The sequence below is a fragment of the Peromyscus maniculatus genome, chromosome 6, assembly GCF_049852395.1.
Source record: "Peromyscus maniculatus bairdii isolate BWxNUB_F1_BW_parent chromosome 6, HU_Pman_BW_mat_3.1, whole genome shotgun sequence".
NCBI lineage: Eukaryota > Metazoa > Chordata > Mammalia > Rodentia > Cricetidae > Peromyscus > Peromyscus maniculatus.
Window position 1 is genome coordinate 24,586,114 of NC_134857.1, and position 22,144 is coordinate 24,608,257.

Sequence of the window (22,144 nt, forward strand, 5' to 3'; positions counted from 1 at the left end):
CTACATAATTCCAACCGGTTAGCTCTGAGACATTGAGTTTAGGGGCTGGAGAGATGGCTGGGTAGTTAAGAGCACTTACTGCTCTTGCAGAGGGCCCAGGTTTAGTTCCCTGCGCCTACATCAAGCAGTTAACATCTGTAACTCTATTCCCAAGGCATCTGATACTCTCTGGTCTCTGAACTGGCTTTTGAGGATACCTGCATGCACATGGTACACATAAACTCATGCAGTCACACATATATAAATAAAAATAATAAAATCATTTTTAAAAAGACATTAGGTTTGCATTTTTATATTGTATGATGCCAATAGTGGAACACACCATTGAGCTTACTACTCCCTTGTTTTATCAGGGTGCATAAATAATAGCCTAGTTAGGAGTGGAGTACACTGTTATCTTAGCACTCCTTTGTTCTATCAGATTGCATAAACAAGAACCTCTGACTAAGCTTTTCAGACCTCGAGGGGAGATATTAATGTATTGAGATGTGTAGACCTAATCTCCCTGTTCAACATTATTCTGTTTTCAGATGACAGGTGTTTTTCTTAGTAAAATAATATTTTGAGCAAATGCACTCCCCTCCAAATTCTCCCCTATCCTCATCAGCACTGTTCCTTACCAACCGACTTCTTGTACCAGGGTTTTCAACCCACTGAGTCCATTTAGTGAGCATGGGTATAGGACAATCTGCTGGAGCATGGGGGGCCTCTCAGGTGGCTATATCCAGGAAAGAAACTTTCCCCCTCCTCCAGCAGCCACCAATTACCAATAGCTCCTCAGCAGGTGGTGGGACTTGAAGAGCCCCTCCCGAATGCATGCTGGGATTCTAGCTGACTTAATCTTGTGCAGATCATGTGCATGCAGTCACAGCCACTGTGAGTTCATCTGGCGAATACCATTTCGCTGCAAACATCTACCTCTTGTTCATAATCTTTCCACCCCCTCTTCCACCTTGATACCTGAACTGATGGACTGTGATATAGATGTCTCATTTAGAGCTGTATTAATTGCTCTCCACTGTAAAAAGAACCTTCTCTGAAGGTGGTTGAGAGATGCACAAATCCATAGGTCTAGGTAAGAACTGAGGAGGCAGTTTATCATTATTTTCATTAGCTAAATAGTAGTATTAGGTTCTCCAGCAAGGTCCTGTGACGTAGCCAGCAAGAGGTTTTTGGCCCAGGTAAAGGTGTCGGGCAAGAGTTCTGTCTTGTGACGCTGTCTTTACATCCTATAACATTTTCACCGCTGTTGCACCAGTGGGCACATCTTGTTGGGCCAGTTGTTACTGGGCTTGCACAGTTCACAGCATGGCAAGTTTGGTGATTATATTTCTCCCTGGATAGCATGCGTAGCACCTTCCAGCCAGCAGTGTGAAAGCTAGCCAAAAAAGATTGAGATTCTAAGTTGATACTAGTTTGATTTCTCCCTGTCTTGTGATTCAAGTATGTGTTATCATCAGCAAAAGGGTCTTACCCTCAGTTCTGTAGGGTAACCAAGAACAGTGCAATAACCTGTAAAGTTTGGGGGAATCTCTGAGACCCCACTGACAAACAGGTTGAAAAGAGGTAACCCATACCTAGCACTGGAGTTTATTAAATAGCCCGTGGTGTCTGAGGGAGGCATTGCTCCTTGTTACAGACTAACTCAATTTAAAGTCTCTCAGTCTCTCTCTCTCTCTCTCTCTCTCTCTCTCTCTCTCTCTCTCTCTCTCTCTCCCTCCCTCCCTCCCTCCCCCCTCCCTCCCTCCCTCCCTCCCTCCCTCCCTCCCTCCCTCCCTCTCTCTCTCTCTCTCCCTCCCTCCCTCCCTCCCCCCCTCCCTCCCTCCCTCCCTCCCTCCCTCCCTCCCTCCCTCCCTCCCTCCCTCCCTCTCTCTCTCTCTCTCTCTCTCTCTCTCTCTCTCTCTCTCTCTCTCTGTATGTGATTTTATTTTTTTAGGAAGCTTCTATGGTAGTAAGCTTTTCCATATCCATATGGCATTTTCAAAGACCTTTAGTGTTAGTTATCCCTTACCATGATACTCCTCTGCTCTGCCCTCTCATTCCCCACCCCATTTAACCCTTCCTGTTCCACATTCCCTTTTCCCCACTCATACTCTGTCCCCATTTCCTTGAAATCTACCCTGCCATTGCACCTTACTAGTTTTCCTGCCTTTTATGGGTACTCCAATTCAGATACACATACTTGAAGATTTAAATCTAACATCCACATATAAGAAAGAAGATGTCGTATTTGTCATTCTGGTTCTATTATACCTCCTTTGATTATTTCTAGCTCCATCCATTTACCTGCAAATTTCACCATTTTATTTTTCTTTACAACAGAATAATATTCCATTTTGTGTATGTAACAGCACATTTTCATTATCCATTTAACAGGTGATGGATATCAAGGCTGTTTCCATTTCTTGGCTATTGTAAATGTATTAGCAATGAACATGGTTGAACAAGTTTTGTAATAGGACAGAGTCCTTTGGGAGTAGCAATGGCATAGGTAGAGCATATGGTCTGTAGATCTAGCTGTTTGAAGAACAACAACATTGATTTCCACATGGTTGTACACCCACCAACAATAAATAGGTGTTCTCTTTCTCCCACATCTACACTAGCATTTTGTTGTCTTTTGAGGGGAGGTGGGGGGGCACTTCTGATTGAAGTAATATAAAAAAATCTCAAAAAATTTTTAATTTACACTTTTTTAATGACTAAATATATTGAGCATTAAAAGAATATTTTTCAGCCATTTATATTTCTTCTTTTGAGAACTGTCTAGTTCTATATTCTAATTTTTAATTTGGTTGTTTTCTTGAATTTTTTTGAGTTCTTTGTATATTCTAGACCCCAACCCTCTGTCAGATATATAATTGATAAAGTTGTTCCCATTCTGAAGACTACTCTTCATTTGAATGTTTGTCCTTTGCTATTCAGAAGCTTTTTTAGTTTAGTGAGGCATCCCATTTGTCAGTTACAGGTCTTAATTCCTGTGTTACCAGACTCTTGTTCAGGAAATCTTTTTCCTGTGCCTGTAAATTGAAGCATAGACCCTACTTTCTCCTCTGTCAGATTTAGGGTATCAGGTTACATTGAGGTCCTAGATCTATTTGGAGTTGAGTATTTTTCAAGTGAGAAATAAGGATCTAGTTTGATTCTTCTACTGGTAGCTATCCAGTTTGAGAAGCATCATTGGTTTTAGATGCTGTCTTTTTTCCATTGTGTATTTTTGGCCTCAAAGTCGGATGGCTATAGTAGCAATGACTTATGTATCTGGTCCTCAATTGTATTCCACTGATTAGTGTGCTTGTTTTTTACACCAGTTCCATACTGGTTTTATTATTATAGCTCTGTGGTATATCTTGAAATCAGGGTGGTGATACCTCTAGCAGCATTTTTATCGTTCAGGACTTTGTTTATTATCCTAGGTCTTTTGTGTTTCTGTATGAATTTTGAGGCTATTTTGTTCAGTTTCTGTGAAGAATCACATTGGGATTTTGGTGGGTACTGTACTGGTTCTGTAGATTATTTTGATAAATTGGCCATTTTCACAATACTAATCCTACTAATCCACAAACATGGAATGTCTTTCCATTTTGTATTTTCTTCTGTTTCTTCCTCCAGTGCCTTAAAGTTTTCATTGTACACATTTTACACTTCTTGGTCAGGTTTGTTCCAAGGTATTTTTGAGGCAGTTGTGAATGGGATTGTTTTCCTGGTTTCTTTCTCACTTAGTTTCTGGTTGAGATATAAGATGGCTGTTGGGTTTTGTGTGCTAATTTTGTATCCCACGACTTCACTGAATGTGTTTATCAGTTGCAGAAGTTTTCTTGTAGTCATTTCATCTGCAGATAAGGATACTTTGGCTTCCTTTATGTCTTCTTTACCTCCTCTTACCTTGCTGCTGTAGGTACCACTTCAAGTACTGAGGCTGGAATAATGGTCCTGTGGTTAGGAGCACTGGCTGCTCCATGGTGCCTCAACCATCTGTTATACCAGTTCAGGCAATCCAATGCCTTGGTCTGACCTCTATGGACACCAGGGTACACATGTAGGCAAATCACCTGTATACATAAAGTAATAAAAAAAATTTTTTAAGACTTTAGGTACTAAATTGAATAAGCCTGAAGAGGGTAGACATCCTTGTCTTGTTACTGTTTTTAGTAGAAATGCTTAGAGCATTTCTGGGTTTGTTATATATTGTTTCATCAAGTTAAGATATCATACTTGCATGTCTCTTATGCCTTAATTCTACAGAACTTTTATCATGAAATGGTGATGGGTTTTTGTCAAATGCCTTGTCTGCATCTAATGAGATGATTGTGTAGTTTTCTTTTGAGTGTGTTCATGGGCTGGGTTTTATTTATTGATGTATGTTGAACCACCCCTGCATCTGTGCGGTAAAGCTAACTTGATCGTGGTGGATGTGTTCTGGAGTTCAGTTTGGAAGTGTTTCCGCTGCACTGTGATGAACACAGGGAGATTGGCCTATAATTCTGCTTTTCTAGTTGGGTCTTATCTAGTTTTTGGTATCTGAATAATAATGGCTTCGTAAAAAGAACCTGAAAAGTATTCCTGCTTTTTCTGTCTTACAGAATCATTTAAGGAGGGTTAATGTTTAAGGAGGGTTTTCTTTGAAGGTCTGGTAGAATTCTCTGTTGAATACATCTTTCCTGGGCTTTTTTTTTTTTTAATTGGGATTTGGACAGGGGGTATTAGTTACTTTCTCTAACTTGTTTATTGTTATGGGTCTGTTTAAAATTTACTTGGTGAACCAGGTTTAACTTTGGTATGTCATATGTACCTATCAATTCGTCTATTTAAGATTTTTTAATTATTTTTTTCGTTGGTTTTGTTTTTGGAGACAAGGATTTTCTGTGTATCTCTGGATCTACAGAACTCACTCTGTAGACCAGGCTGGTCTCTGTCTCAGAGATCTGTGTGTGTCTGTCTCCTGAGTGTTAGGATTAAAGGCATTTGCCACCATGCCTCTCCAAGGAATATGAATTTTAAAAATCACTGTGATAATCTGAATTTTCTCAGTGTCTGTTGCAATATGTCCCCTCTCATCTCTTAATTTTATTAGTTTGGACTTGCATGCTCACTGTCTTCCTGTCTCTCTCCCTCCCTCCCCCTTCCTGCCTTTTTTCCTTTTCCTCCTTCCTTTTCCTCATCCCTCAGTTAATTTAGCTGAAGGTTTGCCAATCTGGTTAATCTTTCAAAGAACCAACTCTTTGTTTTATTTATTCTTGTTTTTGTTTCTATTTCGTTAATTTTGCCTCTTAATTTTGAAGTATTGCTTCATCTGCTGTTTTGAAGTGTTGTTTGCCCTTGTTTTTCTAAGGCCTCCAGGCTCATTACTATTATTTTGGGATTGCTCAGATTTTTTTTGATGAAGCCACTTAGCACTTTAAATTTTCCTGTTAGGACTAACTTCATCATGCCTCATAGATTTTGGTTTATTATATTTTCATTTTCATTCAATTCTAGGATTTAAATTTTTTTCTTCTTGATTTCACTAGTGACCCAATTATCATTCATTGCTCTATGTAGTCTGAGTGAGTTTGTGTGTTTACAGTCCAGTTTCTCTTGCTGTTGGCATCTAGCTTTTAATCCATTGCATCACATAGAATGCAGGATGTTATTTGTTTTCTGTATTAGTTGAGACTTGGTTCATGTCCTAAACATTTTATCAATTTGGGCGACAGTTCCATGAGCTGATGAGATGATGTGTATCCTCAAGTTTGAGGTGGCATACTCTATAGATGTATTTTAGGTCCATTTGACTCCAGTGTTTCTCTGTTTAGTTTTTGTTTAGGTGACCTGTCTTTGATGAGACTGGAATACTGAAGTAACCCAATATCACTCTGTTGGGGTACATTTTTCAAATGAAATTGGGTGAACATTTATTTGCTACATGCATGTTTAAAATGATAATATCCTCCTAGTGTATTATTATTTTGATGAGTATAAAGAGACCTTACCTCTGCTGACTAGCTTTTGTTTAGTCTGTTTGTCAGATGTTAAAATACACTGCTTGTTTCTTAGGTGCCTGTGCTTGAAATACCATTTTCCCTCCCCTTATCTATATAGTTGATGGTAAGGTGTGTTTCTTGGAGTCGGCAAGATAGATCTTATTTTCTGATCCAGTCAGCTATTCTGTGCCTTTTTATTGGGTGAATAGAAATAATATTCAGTTATTACTGGCAGAAAGGTGTTAATTCCTGTAATTTTCTTAATTTTGTGGTGTTTTCTGTGACCTCTTTTGATAGACTGTTGTGACTGAAGTATTTCTCCTTGAATCCTCTGCAGAGCTGGGACAGTGGTCATACATTCTTTAATCAGTTTTTATCATGGAAAGTTTTGATTTATTGTTTGATTTTAATAACTAGCTTTGCTAGATATAAAGTCTAGGTTGCTAATGACAGTTTTTTAGAACCTAGAATACATCTTTTGGGCTCTTCTGTCTTTAGCATTGTCTAATTAATAATCAGGTGTCATTCTGAAGGGCTTTCCCTTATAAGTGTCTTGACCATTCTCTCTTGAAGCCTTTGTTTATTCTGAGTTTTTAATATGTAAGCTGTAATATATAATGAAGAGTTTTTTTTCTGCTCCTGTCTGTTTGGAGTTTTGTAGGCCTCTTATAACTGGAAAGGCATCTCTTTCTCTAAGTATTTCTTCTGTAATTTCACTGCAAATATATTCCATGCCTTTGGTGTGGTAGTCTTCTTCTATGCCTGTAATCTGAAAATTAGTTTTTTTAATGGTATATCAAAACTTTCCCACATTCTGTTCATGTTTTTTTTTTTTTTTTTTTTTTTTTAGTTCTCATTGATATTTATTGAATGATCCAGTTCCTTTACTTTGCTTTCTGGTCCCAACACTGTTTCTACATGATCTGTCTGTTGTTGAGGCTTTCCAGTGTGGTTTCTAGTTGGCTTACTGAGTTTTTTTCCCCATCATTTCAGTTTGTCTCTTCATCAGTAATTCTCTTTATTGAGTTCTGTTTTCATGTTTCGTATTGTCGTCCTTACTTCATTCAATTCTTTGCATTCTCTTTGAGTTTCTTGGGTGCAGTTTAATCATTTTTTGAATATTTTGGAAATTCTGTTAGGCTATTCTCATTGAAGTCCATTATTAAGGGATTAGTCATTTTTGGAGGAAACAAGCTATCTTGAACTTCCATTCTGTTTCTCTTTTTCTAATGTCTGACAGGAGTTGGACAGATGAGGAAATGCAGCAGAGTGTCTGGGTCATGTTGGGACCCTGAACCTGTAGGGTTAGAGCCGGGGAGACCAGTGGGGGGCGGGGCTTATTCTTAGAAAGATAAATTAGTAGACTGCTTGGTAAAAGGACCTATTATCATGGTTTACAGAATGCTTAATGACCTATAATCATAGACTTCAACTCTACACTCTACTTGCCCATCCAAGGAATTTCAGGCAACCAGAAACATCTGATTTCCTCACATACTCCACATTGTTCTGTGCCACCCTGTACCTTGTTTTTTGTATTTTAATTTCTTTATAACGTCTTTTGCTGTTGACTACTTCCTTCTCAGTATCTACCTAGAAAGTTACTCATTTTTAATGTATAAGGTTTTGAATGAGTTCCTGTCTACAAAAGTGGCACACCATTTCTGGTCTTTGGGTTTTTTGTTTGTTTGTTTTTCATTTATTTATTGGTTTTTCTGGACAGAGTTTTTCTGTATAGCTCTGACTGTCCTGGAACTTGTAGACCAGGCTGGCCTTGAACTCAGAAATCTGCCTGCCTCTGCCTCTGCCTCCTGAGTGCTGGGAATAAACATGTGTGCCACTACCACCTGCCTCATTTTTTGGTCTTTTGAATATGGAAGCTTTTTAGACTTATAGGCAAATCCCTATTAGAGTATTTATTGCAGGGTATATTTTCTATTTATTTCAAAACTACTCATGTATTTAGGACTTCATTAGTATGAAGCATATAAAACCAGGTACATTCCATACTCAACCTAACAGTCAGATTCTGGAGTTCTTAGCATGGAGAGATGTAGTATTGCTAGGTAGACTAGGAAAAGATTAAGGTACTAAGTGCTATCAAAGGAAAGAAACAGTCAGCTGGAAGACAGCAGAGGGAGGCCTCATGACTTTAAACTGAGGCTTACACCATGTTGGCTTGAAACATGGAAAGTTGATGCAGTACTCAATTCAGAGATAATGGCCCAAGAACTTGAAACAGTTAGCTCACATTCGGGCAATAGCAAGAGGCCTGGGGAGTGGAAATTAAACAGCTGGTGTAGAAAATATGTCAGGAAAGGAGAGTGGAAGTAGATTAGGGCCTATCTCAGTTCATTTTGTTCTTGGAGGACAATATATACCAAATAATTTATATAGAGCATGTTCTCCACACTTGTGCAGCCTGACACTCAAGGCACCAGCAGTGCTGCTGTGTCCTCACAGAGCAAGCAGGAGCAGTCTCATTAAACTGTGGGAAGCTTTGTTTATAGGGCTCTTGATTCCATTAATGAGAGAGGAGCCCTCATGGCCTGATCACCTCTTAAGGGCTCATCTCAGTACACATTGGAGGGGACACATCCAAACCCACAGGAATCAGTGAAGGACTTTGATTTACAGAGCTGGACATTCAGGCAGTGGAAACCCACTATTTAAAATTAACAAAGTCAAATCTCTGCTTGAGGAGGACAGGTTGGCACTGTGATTGGTGGGGGCAGGGGAACCATGAGAGTAGAGACAAGAGAACAAATTAAAGCATTACTCCAGTTGAAAAAGAGTCTGGATCATGCAACTCTCAGGTGTATATGCCAAGAAGCAATATGTCAAATTTTGCTGGCATGATTGTCCATCCCCCATAAACACACATAAATTATATTCTGAAGGGCTTGAAGGTACTTTCTTAGTAAAAGGAAATAACATAAGTCAGAAGGAATATACCTAAGACTTAATAAGTGAGAGCGGTGATTGCAGCCTCTTGCAGGGTTCAGAAACACCAGTGCTAACACCAGGGAAGCTTTGACACCACATGAAGATAGAAATGTAAGCGTTGGCTAAATTGGGGGCTTGAAATTAAAACTCCCCATGACTGCCAGCTACAATACTATCCAGTAAAGCTAAAACGTTTTGAAGAATGTTTATGAAGACTGGTAGTACACACCTGGAACCCCAGTGTTTGAGCAGAGACAGAATTACCACAAATTCAAGGATAGCCTGAACTACATAGACTAACAGAGAAAGATGAAGGAAAAGGATGTAAGCCTGTGCCACACACCATAGAGAGCATACATAGATTCACGTTGTATGGTACAGGAGCTCCAAATTAAATAAAAAAAATATACTAAGACTTGGAAACAATTGTCCAACAACAACAGAAGATCAGATTATGATATATTAACACTAGAGATGATATTTCTATCTAAGCCAGGCATGGTGGTACACACTTGAAACCACAGCACATATGAGGATGAGGCAGGAGAATCGCAAGTTGAATGCCCACCAGGGCTACAGATTGAAACCCAGACTAAAAAAAAAAATCCATAGCATTTAGGGACTTGACTATATAATTTGGGGCCTGATAGATCTGGGATTAGAGTTTGAGACCCTTTATCTTCACTTCAGCCACCTGTCTTCATACATTAAAAAATAGTTTTGTTTCAACCCTTTCTTATCTGGGCTAAGTTTCTCACAATGTATTTCCCAGCATAATTTTAAAGAAAAATCATCTTTCATATAATGCTGGGTGTTTGAAGATAAATTTTGAGTCTTTGATTACCAAATTAAATGCCCTCTGGAAAAGCAGCCGATTGACTCCCTGTCAGTGGCCATGAGATGCTAGCACATGGGGCAGTACTGTCACAGAGGCAACAAGACCTGTAAATGGCTCAAGTTCCATTGAATTACTCCTACACTCGCTAGCTGAAAGATGGTAAGGAACTAGTGAAAGCCAGTGTGCAGCAATAGAAAACCGAACAAGGACTAGGTAAAGCCAGTTAATGATGATTGCTACCCAGGATGGATGTTGCCCACTATGGAAATTTTACAAACTATATGTGTTTGTGAGACTTCTATATTAGTTGGGGTTCTCTAGAGGAACAGAACTGATTGACTATATATAGAATTTATGAGTGGCTTACAGGCTGTGGTCCTGCTAGTCCAACAATGCCTGTATATCAACAGAAAGTCCAAGAATCCAATAGTTGTTCAGTCTATGAAGCTGGATGTCTCAGCTGGTCTTTAATATATTCCAGAATCCCGCAGAAGTAGGCTCTAATGCCAGTGAAGGAATGGACTTGCCAGACAGGGAGGTCAAGCAGACAAAGAGCATAGCACTTCCTTCTTCCCTGTCCCTTATACAGGCTTCTCCCAACAGGTGTGGCCCAGAGTAAGGTAGCTCTTACCACCTCAAAAGGTCTGGTTTAATGGTGCTTCTTCCCACTGCAAATGATTGCACTAAGAAGAAAACCCTCACAGGTGTACGCAGCTCCTTAGGCTTTCTCTAGTTAACTCCAGATGTAGTTGACACCCAGACTAGCAACCACATTCCCAGTTGTTGAAAAAAGTTGATTCTGCTAGCTAGGCACACTTGTTAACATATTTCATATGATGAGGAATTTCCCAACCTCCCATGACTTATGTTGGAGGTAATACTCGGAGAAAATACTTCTCTGCCAATGGCAAATTGTGTACAAAGACAATCATTTTGGTGCAGTGGATTGTCTGGGTGAATGGAGAGTCTGGGAGAGCTAACTGAGGAGTTGCAATGGCCTGGTGAATATAGTGGAATTCTGTAATCTTGAGCTGAGTGAGTGGAACTGTACACAGATGTTCCTTTTTATTAGTAACTCAAGGACCCCCTGACCACCAGTGACGTCACTGTAGAGGGACATTTATAAGGAGTGGATGTAGGTGTAGATACTGCTAACATCAGCACAGAGCTTCTGTAGGGTGCATGTGGTTAAACATGTTCACTTCATAGTAAGTTGAAAAGTTAGGATCTAATTTGTATTTTGTTAATACCAATTACTTCATTTCAGTGGAGAGTTGATACTAGAAAGAACTGAATTGATTGGGCACATCATTTTAAAAAGTCCTTTCCTCTACACTTGCTTTGCCAGTTTGCACATTAAATGTCTCTAATGTCAAATGTCAGATTAGTGTGATGAAACAAGAGGATTTAAAGTTTAAAGGTCTTGCTACAGGGTGTTTTAAGGGCCACCTTTAAATTCCTTAAACACCCAATAACAGGATAGTTATTTAAATGGAGGACAGTGACTATTTCTGTTTGTATTAGAAGAAAGCTGATATACCTGCCAGTATTTAATCTTGTCAGTTTTTTTTTATTGTGTATTCTCAGTAGACTTCTTGTTGAAGTGATATGTGGCAGATCTGGGTTATTGAAGCCAGTGCCAGCGAAAAGGGCAGAAACTGGGGTGTTTCTTTTAAGTGCTTACAATGCAGCACATTTGCCTTAGGGGTTTTTTGTTTTGGTTTGTTTGTTTGTTTGTTTGTTTGTTTGTTTGTTTTGCCACTGCATTACCAGTGCTTATCTGAGTGAAGTTACGGAAGAGTGGCATGGTAGTCTTTGATATTGAAACCCTGATTTGAAATGTTTACTTGTTGACAACAGGATATTTAATGCACACAGTAAAGAACAGTGATGTATTTTACCTTCTGAGCTCTGTTTTTATCATTAACAAAAATCTAAGTGGAAGCCTTGATTGAAGAAAATGAAACCACACTGGGTTTGTGAATGCAGCTTTTATTTGAATAATGCTTTGTTCTAGTTTTCTATTCACATGGAAAAATATTGGGATGATTTGTGTCTAGTAGACAATGCCACACAGCTAATTTCTGATGCCAAAATTAGCACTTCCTAATGTTATATGTGAATGCAGAAATCCTTACACTATAGCGTTAATATCCAAAAATGGTTTCTGAACTCATTCATTACTAATAAAAAAAAATGGGGAATTTTTTTTTTCAGGAAGGATGAACTTAAAGAATTTGGGGAAAATATTCACCCAGCATCTTACATCTGAAATAAATCATGTGAGTTTTAAGCATGCAGGAGCCTAATGAGACCGCTAGGGTAACTTCATTAGCCAGCTGTGGCCAGGTATTATCTTCAGATGTTGCTTTGGTCTCTTGTCTCTTTCTTTCCTGTTTCACAAGCACTAAAGGAATTGGTTCACTTGGTTACTGTGTAGTTTCTTACTAGACACCTAGCCCTTGTTTCTGGATGAAAACTTCTTTAGTAGCTTAGTAAATTTGAATGTGCCTAATGTGATTCCTGTTGTTTATAGGAATCTATATTTGTTCTGCTTGGCACAAAGAATACAATTTTGGTTGAGAAAAAAACCTACAGATAAAGCAGGCTCCAGTAAAGACGAGTTTATGGTTATAACATGGGGGAACAAAATCATTATGTAGCAGAGTCGGTAGATGCAACAAATAGAATTAGCACCTCATGGCCTTAAAATGTACTAGGCTACTCTAATAGACTCTGTATATTTATATTTAAAATAATTAAATCAATCATGTTTTTAAGAAAAAAAGGCAGTATTAAGATACAAGCAGGTCTGTAAAAGAATATCTGGAGGTGGTAAATGGGAATTAAAATCAGGTGTCAAAAGATGCTCTAAGAATCACTGAAGCTTGAATGCAAGAAACTCCACAGATTCTAGTAAATCCAAAAGGAATAGGAAGGAAGGAAGGAAGGAAGGAAGGAAGGAAGGAAGGAAGGAAGGAAGGAAGGAAGGAAGGAAGGAAGGAAGGAAGGAAGGAGTGAGAGGAACAGTGAAAGAAATAGTGGTTTATACTTTTCAAGAATCTCAAACCCCCTGAAGGGTGAATTTACACAAAGTACAGTGACACCTGTGTATGAAAATGTCATGATGAAACCCATTCTTTTTAAAAGATTATTTTATGTGTATGTGTGTGTACCTGCATGAGTTAGTGTGCATCACATGTGTGCAGATTCCTTGCAACTAGAATTACAGTTGGTTGTGAGCCAATTGATGTGGGTGCTGGGAACCCAACCTGGGTCCTCTAGAAGAGCAGCAATCACTCTTAACTTTTGAGCCATATTCCAGTGCTTCTCCTGTTATCTTAAATAAATAAATTAAAACTGACAAAAACCATTAAAGGTTAACAAAACATACACTGAATAAGTAAAATCCACAGACGTGTGATTATGAAATACCAAAATAGGAAAAAGAGACCAACTCAAAACTTTAAAAGGATTACTATTTAGACTCATGCATAGTGGATAGCCAGAGAGGGGGGATACTGCCAATGGATTCTAGCGGCTGGGAATATAACTCAGTGGTAAAGTATGTGCTCAGCATGTGTGGGGTCCTGGGTGCAATCATCAGCACCCCGTAAGAAACTATATTTAGCTAAATTATAACTCTAGTTACTTAAAATAATATTTTATATGTTTCATCATTCAGAGACCTGTTGCTGAAAGATTTTCAAACCTGAACCCAGAAATGGTTGTGCAAGAAGTAGTGATATAAACAAATTAATAAACCTAGCTAAGTGCTTACTGCCTTTGAAAGGAAAAATGCTAACTTTTGTGAATTTGGGAATAATTTAGCCCCCTTTTTACTTTTCTTATGAGTCTACATATATTCCACTCTCTTCCTTCTTAATATAAGTTTTATAGGAGGAGACTTGAATATGACATTAGTTACTCTACGCTTAGGTAAGTTTACTTATATCTGGGGCTCAATAATCACAAATCCACAAGTATACCAGTCATTTATTAATGTTACTGGTAATAAAGATGGTATTTTTAATCTCCATTTCTCACTCTTATGTCTCAACTTCTGAAATTTTGAGTAAGATTATAGCTAAAATAATATCTAGAAGGAATTTTATTAAGGCCTCATATGTATGAATTATAAAGCATTAAATATTGTCTTAGGGTTTCTATTGCAAAAAAAAAGCAACTTGGGGAGAAAAAGGTTTATTTTGCTTTCACTTCCACATTTCAGTCCATTATGAAAGGAAGTCAAGGCAGGAACCTTGAGGCAGGAGTTGATGAAGAGGCCATGGAAGCGTGGTGCTTACTGTCATGGTCTTCAAGGCTTGCTCATCCTGCTTTCTTTTACACCCCAGGATCACCTGCCCAGGGGTGTCACCATGCACAATGTGACTGGGTTGTCTCACATCAATCACTAAGAAAATGTGCCACAGGCCAATCTGGTAGGTGCATTTTCTTAATTGAGATCCCCTCTTTCCAAATGACTCTAGCTGTGACAAGTTGGCATAAGAATAGCCATCACATTGATGAAGCAGATATTTAACTTTAGGGATTGGGCAAGGGGGAAATAGACCAGGTTGGGGCTATAGCTCAGTTGTAGAATGTTTGCTGAGCATGTGTGAGATCTTGAGTTGAATCCCCAGTTGGGAAAAACAAAAAAGGAAACAGTAAAAGCAGATTTTAAAAAAGACATAATGATGAAGGCAGGAAAATCAAAAGCCAGTTCTTTTAAGTAGTAGTGATAAGAACCACGACAAAGACAAGCAATATTAAGAATGGAAAAAAAAGACAAAAAAGGCTAAGGAGATTTGACTTAAATAAATCAACAGGTGCCATTTTGAAGGTATAGATAAAATAGTAATTTTCAATAAAATTTTGACTGTTGACTCAAAATAGTAAAAACCATGAATAAATTATAGCCACTAAAATAATGTGGTGACCAGTGGTCATAAATCTTTGTCAGAGAAGAGAGGAATCCTCCTTCTAAGTCTACAAAGTTAGTGTGGTGGTTTGAAGGAGAGTGGCACCATAGGCTCGTATGTTTGAATGCTTGCTCCTCAGTTGGTGGAACTCTTTGAGAAGGATTAGGGGCCTTGTTGGAGATGTGTCACTGGAGGTGGGCTTTGAAGTTTCAAATGCCTGTACCATATCCAGGGAGCTTTCTGTGCCTTCCTCCTGTGAGTCAAGATGTAAGCTCTCAGCTACTGCGTCAGTGCCGTGCCTGCCTGCTACCATGCTCCCCACCTGACAATCATGGATACCAATGCTCTGCAATGTGAGTCTCCAATAACTTCTTCTATAAGTTGCCTTGGTCATTGTGTCTCATCACATAAATTTAAAAAAACTAAGAAAGCTAGTCTTATCTTGAAGAAGAGTAAAGGAAGCAAAATGGTTGGTTTCAATTGTGAATTTAGATGCAAATGTTCTACATAATCAAGTCAAATGTAGTATATCTGAAAACAATCAAAATCATCTTTGGATAGCTGATTTAGCTCAGGAACATGAGGATGTTAAAGCATCTGCTAATATTTTTCACTGAGTAACATATTGGGACTAGGGGTACCATTTCATTCAGTGATGACCAGCATTTGGCTAAGTTTCAGCATTCAAGAGAAGAAAAACTCATAGCAAACTAGGAATGTTAATTTTTGAATTTCTTTTTTTTAATTTTTGAATTTTTTATAAACATTTTCTGTAGAGACAAGTATGCTCACTATTATTCCTTATAGTCTACATTTTATTGGCAAGCTTAAACATCATTAAGAGGAAACAATAATGAAAGGATAAAATAAAGTTATTTCCTAGGTTATATGGTTTGAAACTGAGAAAGTCTAAGAAACTAAACACACTAGAATCTACAATAGAGTGCAGCAAGTTTGCTGGATACACGATCAGTATAAATTATCATTATCCTTATAGTCCAAGGAGCCAAGCATAAGTACATTGACCTTTTGGTGCCAGACACTAATGCTATGTTTGTATTTAGTCTAAAAAACAGCCCAGTTGCCGGGCGGTGGTGGCGCACGCCTTTAATCCCAGCACTCGGGAGGCAGAGGCAGGCGGATCTCTGTGAGTTCGAGGCCAGCCTGGGCTACCAAGTGAGTCCCAGGAAAGGCGCAAAGCTACACAGAGAAACCCTGTCTCGAAAAAACCAAAAAAAAAAAAAAAAAACAGCCCAGTGAGTAATACCATTTCGAGAGACACTGAGCCCACGGCTTGGAAAGTAATTGCCAAGGGTCCTATAGGTGGTAAAAGTTATGAATGACTGGAATTAAGACCTAAATCCATGTAACCTCTAAACACTTGTCCTGTTTTAACCTCTAAGTACTCATTTCCTCCTGTTAGCTGTAAAGAATGAGAACTCTTTGTTCCTGGCATCAGTGATTTCTTTTTAACATTTTAAGGAAAACTTACACCTGAGGTTCCAAAGACATCATAGATAAATAAAATGGAATTTGTGGTCCCAGAAGAGCTTCAAGGTTATCCAGGAACAAATCTAGCCTCTAGTAGATCACTATCCCTCAGGATGATAGCTGAAGAAGGCAACTAGGTAGTGGAAGCCACTGAAACCCAGAGTTCTGATGGGCCAGAAGCATCCAATCCCTGCTCTGTGCGCGCACTGCCTGCTGGGAAGCCAAGTCGAGTGGTCTCCCAGGGAAGTGTTCATTGAGTGGGACAGAGCATGCCTCCTTCGAACTCTGGGCAAGAAAGGTTCCTTAGAGACACTAGGGTGGAGGCAATAGTGACCTCCCAGTTGACTTGGTGTCGATCCTGAAATGTACTTCCCATTCATTATAGTAACAACAACAGGAGCTATTGCCACACTTGCTGCTGCCGCCTTGACAGCGGTGTTGATAGTGAAGGGCCTGAGTATCCTACGAAGGAGCCATGAGCGTATTCAGTATGCGGATAAAAACTCCGTGCCTAGCTCCAGGATAGAACAGAAGGCACACAAAAACTTGGACGAGATGGAACAGGGCTTACGCGAGGAACCGGCTGAGAAGGGTCAGCGGGTCCACGAAGAACCGGCCCCTAAGGACCCGAGGACACAGGGGCCGGATGGCAAAGAGCCGAGCTCGCCCTGGGATGTGCACGGGCAGGAGCTGGGCCGCCAGTCCTCGTGAGTATAACACCTGTTCAAAGTGCACACCGGCAGCACGGCCCCCCGCAGGCTTCTTTTCCGAAGCTCACCGGGCCGCAGGTCGGGGCCTGGAAACCCACTTTTCATGGCGAAAGCACTCCAAGTCCGAGGTCGGGGCCGGGCGCAGCGGGGTGGCTCTGAGGCGGGCGCGGCCCTGGCACCGCACAATGGGCGCCACCTCACAGAGCGGCTCCCGGGAGGCGCCTCGGCGCTGGCCGCACATGGGCCCCTCGGGGCGACGAGGCCGGCAGGTGAGCGACCAGGCCGCGGCTGTCGGGGCCGCCGGAGGATGCGGGCGAGCGGGCGGGCGAGGCGAGCGGTGCTGAGGAGAGCGACGCCGAGCCGAGGCGGGCGGCCGCGCTGAGGGAGCGGCGCTCCTCCGGCCGCAGCCGCCCGCCCCGCCGTTGCCCGGAGACCGCTTGGCCTCGCCTCCCGTCGCGCGGCCGCCGCCCCGCCCCTTCCCTCCCCGCCCCGCCCCGCCCCGCGGCCCCGCCGCCTCCCCTTTCCAGCTCTTTCTCGAACCCGCTGCTGCGCAGCGAGCCGTTGCCGAGCGCTGACGGGAGCGGCCGAGGGCGAGGCCGCCGAGCCCCAGCCGACCGGCGGCTCGCGCCTCCCGGGGCCGAGCGCGCAGGCGCAGAGCGCAGTAACTGCCGGTTGGGGGCGGCGAACCGCAGTGGCGACGAGGCGGCGGGCCGGGGCGGAGGCGGCGCGGCGCGGTGCGGCGCAGGCGGGCGGCTCCACCTCCGCAGTTCCGACGCCCTGCCCTAGATTGATTTGCTGACGGAGAGTGGGGTCCTCTCCTCTGCTTCTCGCAGGAGTCGCAGTGCCCGCAGCAGCGGCCCGCAGCGGGACGCGGTCCCCGCAGCCCGGCGCGTAGGCGGGATGTCGGTGGTGGGCATCGACCTCGGCTTCCTCAACTGCTACATCGCGGTGGCGAGGAGCGGCGGCATCGAGACCATCGCCAACGAGTACAGCGACAGGTGCACGCCGTAAGTGCCGCACGCCCCCTTCCCCCGGGCGGGCCCGGGACGCACGCCCTCCCCGGCAGGTGCAGCGGGACCTGCCCCGGGACCGAGGGCCACAGGGGCTGCCCGCCCGCCCGCCCTCGTGTCGCCGCTGCTGGCCGCAGACGCCCTTGACCCACTAGAGCCCCTGCGTTAGGTCGCGGGAAGGGGCTAGTGCGGGGCCACCGAGGGGTCCGGTACAGGAAGGGGGGGTCTCTCGTGGCCTGCGCGGCGTGGCCTGGGATTATCCTGTGCTAGCTAGACTAGAGCTCTGCAGTCTGCCCTCCCTCCCTCCCTCCCTCCCCCATCTCCCCGAGCGACAGCTTGCTGAGAAAAGTGACCCCTGCCTGGTATTGCACACCGCAGAAGATGAATGGCAGTTTTTCTAATCCTAGAAGTATTTGTTTTATTTATGTATCTATCAGTCTATTTATAGACGGAGAGATGAAGTGTTGTCCTTGAGAATTTGAGACCATCTGACCAGTTTCCGAAGGGATTAGGTTAACAAGGGCGCATTCAGGAGAGACGCGGCAGAGGGAATCTTGGCCGACTATATTGGTAATTCTGTCAATTAGTAGAAATTGCTGGGGTCAGAGGCCACTACCTAAAGTATATTTCTAGAGTGAATTGTTGGTGAGTCAGAGGAGACTATCCTGTATAAACAGGATTGTGGAGTGTTTCCATTATGAACTCTTGATGAAAGAGTTAGTAACATTATGTCATGGAAACGTGCGAAGTTTATTGGCAACGAACACAATTAACACTTGCATGTGAAAAACTCTTTTCTTGTAGGCTCCTGTTAGCCTGTAATTTTATGAGGAAAATTCTGTTCATGTATTTTTATGGAAAGGTAATTTATTTGACCCTTGTGAATGATCCAGACTTAATTTTAAATCAAACTAATGTTAGCCAAGGTCAGTGCTAAACCACCTTTAAATGCTGAGGTTACTATAGTTCTAGGAATATGTCAGTATGTTTAAGAGGAGTATAGGTGAATGCAGAATGCTTTGATTACTTTCCAAATGTAGTCTAGAATGCTTTAAGCCTCCTTTTTTTAAATAGATCGACCCATCACCTCTCTATTAATTCTAGATGTTTATTTACTCAAATATGGACATAAATCAGGTAATCGTTATAATCCCAGGGCCAATAATTTACTCATTTATTAAGTATATCTATTATGAGAAAAAAATGATTGTTAAGCCTAGAAATAGAGGTACATGAAAAGACAAAATTAAAAATTATAATTCTGTGCAGAAATAAAACTTACAGATGGTTTCTACTTGTTTTTAAGATAGAAAGGGGAAAATGGACTTGATGTTCTGTTCACTAACTTCTATGTAAAGTATTTCTATACCATTTGTTTTAGTGTTTGTATAATCATTTCATTAATTCCAACCCATGTTCTATCTTCATGTGTTTATATTTTATTTTTGCAATTAATATTACAATAGCTATCTTTTTTGTTTCCTTTTACTTTGTGGGTTTGGGGTTGGGTTTTGGTATTTTTTTTTTGAGAATTCATATTTAGTGGATGATAAGCTACTAAGATTATTTTGCTTCTGACAAAAATTCAGTGACTATATTTGCTGTTTTGTTTTTAAGTTAAATTTGTTTAGGGGATTATAAGGTTTGATGGTACAAATTGCAGCATAGCCAAACCTAAGACTGTTATAAAAATCTTCAAATATTAATATAAGACAAAACAAAATGTTTCTCCAGTCATTGCCTTGATCTTCTGGGTGAGGGATCTGACATTACATAATATAAGTAGGTATTATGAATTTATGATGTTTCACGTGCCATTGGTAGTCTTTTTAGTCTATGATCATTATAAAAATGAACGATGATCACTGAGATCTGGTAAAATTTCATTTACAAAAGTATGTTGCAGATGGTAGTTTGCAGATTTTCTAGCCAGATATTCATCATTTAAAGAACCTTAAAATTGTTGTGCATATTTATTTGTGTTTGGACCCGGTGATTTTTTAAATAAGACCATATCCTAATCTAATAATTAATATGTATCTACAATCACTGATGAGTTTTTGTTTTTGTTTTTTGAGACAAGATTTTGGGTAAGTAGCCTAGACTGATCTTGGAATTAATCCTCCTGCCTCAACCTCCCAAGTGCTGAGATGAAAGGTGTGGATTGCCATGCCTAATCAACTTCTTAAATATTTGTGTGGTTTCTGTTAATGGTCTCAAGTTACAAGCTAATTTAATTTCCAAATTATGTTTAATAAACATGGAAACTTCCATTATTTTTCCATTTGTTAAAATATTCAGTCCTTTTGGCCATAATTAAAGATTGGAAGTTCTAGGTTGTCATTAAATTATATATGCCTAAAGTTTACTTTTCTAAAAAGCTGTTTGAAAGCCTATAGCAACAATGTGCCATTCTGAGAACATTTCCTCCCTCTTCATCTTCTACATTTCCCCTAGGTAGCTAAACAGTACTCAGATGTCTTTTTCTCTGAAGAACTCCTCAAGTCTCTTTACTTGGAAGCATTGAAAGTCTCTTAAGAAAAGAATGTTTTCCCAAGTTTACTTTAGTGTCTAAAGAATCACATTTTACAGAAACTTTTTGAGGCAGTAGTTCTCAGATGGAGGTGATTTTGTCCTCACAGGGACATCTTACACTTATCTGAAGATTTTTATGTGGCTGTCACAGTTGAGAGTGGGAGTGGAAAGGGTACTATTGGCGCCTTGTGGGTAGAGGTGAACACAGTACAGCCCCATTCACCCAACAGAAGAAGCTCTGGCCCTGAATGTCAGGATCACCATGGTTGAGGAACTCTGCTTTCTGGACACCCTGACACTATAGTTGGAACTAACATGTTGCTTAGCTGTTGAAAATTTGATTCAGAGCCAAACTGGCAACCTAAGAAGTGGGTCATAAAGGCTCACCAAGGAGGTGAAGAGATTGAAGCTTGCTGGCTATCTCTCATCATTATTCATCCAGCAACAACACAGTGACATCAGAAGGCTAAGAATACTGTGATCTGTGTCTGGAAAGGGAAAAGAAAAAAGTAGGGATTTTTTTAAAGCTTATGTGGCAAATTCGAGAGGAGCAGACAGATGTAGAGATGGCTGAAACTGAAGTCCAGTGGGCCTCAGTGTGATATGTCACCTCTTAGCAAGTCATACTCTGAGATAGAACCTTCATTTTGTATTATACATCATCATACATTGTTCTCTCCATTACTCAGAAACTTAATGAATTTCCATTACTGGATGCAAATGTTTCAGATTTGTAATTGGGTTGTTGAGGCTCTATACAGTCTGACCTTAATACTATCTTAATCAAAGCCTCCTATGAAACATGCAGGTTGTATTCTTCCTTGTTTCCCTTAGGATCTATATGCCATTCAGAAAATGTCCTTCCAATTTACCAGTCAGTGCTCCTGGCCAGTGCATCAGAACTTTCTGTTGTGTATATTTGTTCTCTGTATAGTTTTTTGTATCTACTAGCTACATGAAAGTGAAAGGAACCTGAAATGTGACTAGTTCTGAGGCACATAATTATGTAATTTAAATTGTACTGACCACATGTGAGCGTTGGCTACCATGTTGAATAGTGCAATGAGGACAGTGCCTGTTCCCTTACAGATTTCATATTTTGATCTAAAGATACAACAAGAAAATTAAGTTGTATTAGATGACAATATATACTATGGAAAATAAAATTGGTTTTAAATGTTATGAGATGTTTATGTTGGGGAGAATCAGGAATGCTGGTTATATAGGACTGTCAGGGGAAAGTGTCAGACTAGGGAATTCTTTTTTTTCCCCCAGAGCTGAGGACTGAACCCAGAGCCTTGCGCTTGCTAGGCAAGCGCTCTACCACTGAGCTAAATCCCCAAACCCATAGACTAGGGAATTCTAAGGAAACTGACTTGGCTCCAGATTCTAGTGGCTGGAGGATACCTCCTTCATAGTGCTGGTGTTCTGGCAATGGCCTCTGCTGTGTCAGAAAGGGAACATACTTCTGTAAAAGGGGTACTGATTTTCGGAGTCTGGTGCCCCATACATAATCTGTCTCCTAGACCCTACATCTCAAAGATTTTTACCATCTCAGTGTCATTACATTTGGGACCTTTAGAAGGAAACCATATCTAACCTGAGCACCTGTGTGCCTGGAACGTCCTTTTCCACAAAACAGCTACAAATGAAATGCTTTTATCTCTTTTCAAGTCTTAATTTAGAAATTGCTTCTCCTAAGCTCTATTATGTGGATGTTGTTGTTCTT

At 40.8% G+C, this 22,144-nt stretch overlaps 1 protein-coding gene across 2 annotated transcripts in view; it reads left to right on the forward strand.

Moving 5' to 3' along the window:
• Positions 1–16,363: 16,363 nt before the first annotated feature.
• Hspa4l (heat shock protein family A (Hsp70) member 4 like) overlaps positions 16,364–22,144 on the forward strand; it is a 46,263-nt gene continuing 40,482 nt past the window's right edge. Inside the window, exons 1-2 of one of the 2 annotated variants that reach the window (XM_076574029.1) lie at positions 16,364–16,867; positions 17,704–17,877. In XM_076574029.1, the coding sequence (XP_076430144.1) occupies positions 16,524–16,867; positions 17,704–17,877 (518 nt within the window). In that variant the 5' untranslated portion in view covers positions 16,364–16,523. Of the gene's footprint in view, positions 16,868–17,076; positions 17,140–17,703; positions 17,878–22,144 lie in introns of those variants that run through there. The other variant, XM_006987457.4, reaches the window with a different exon arrangement.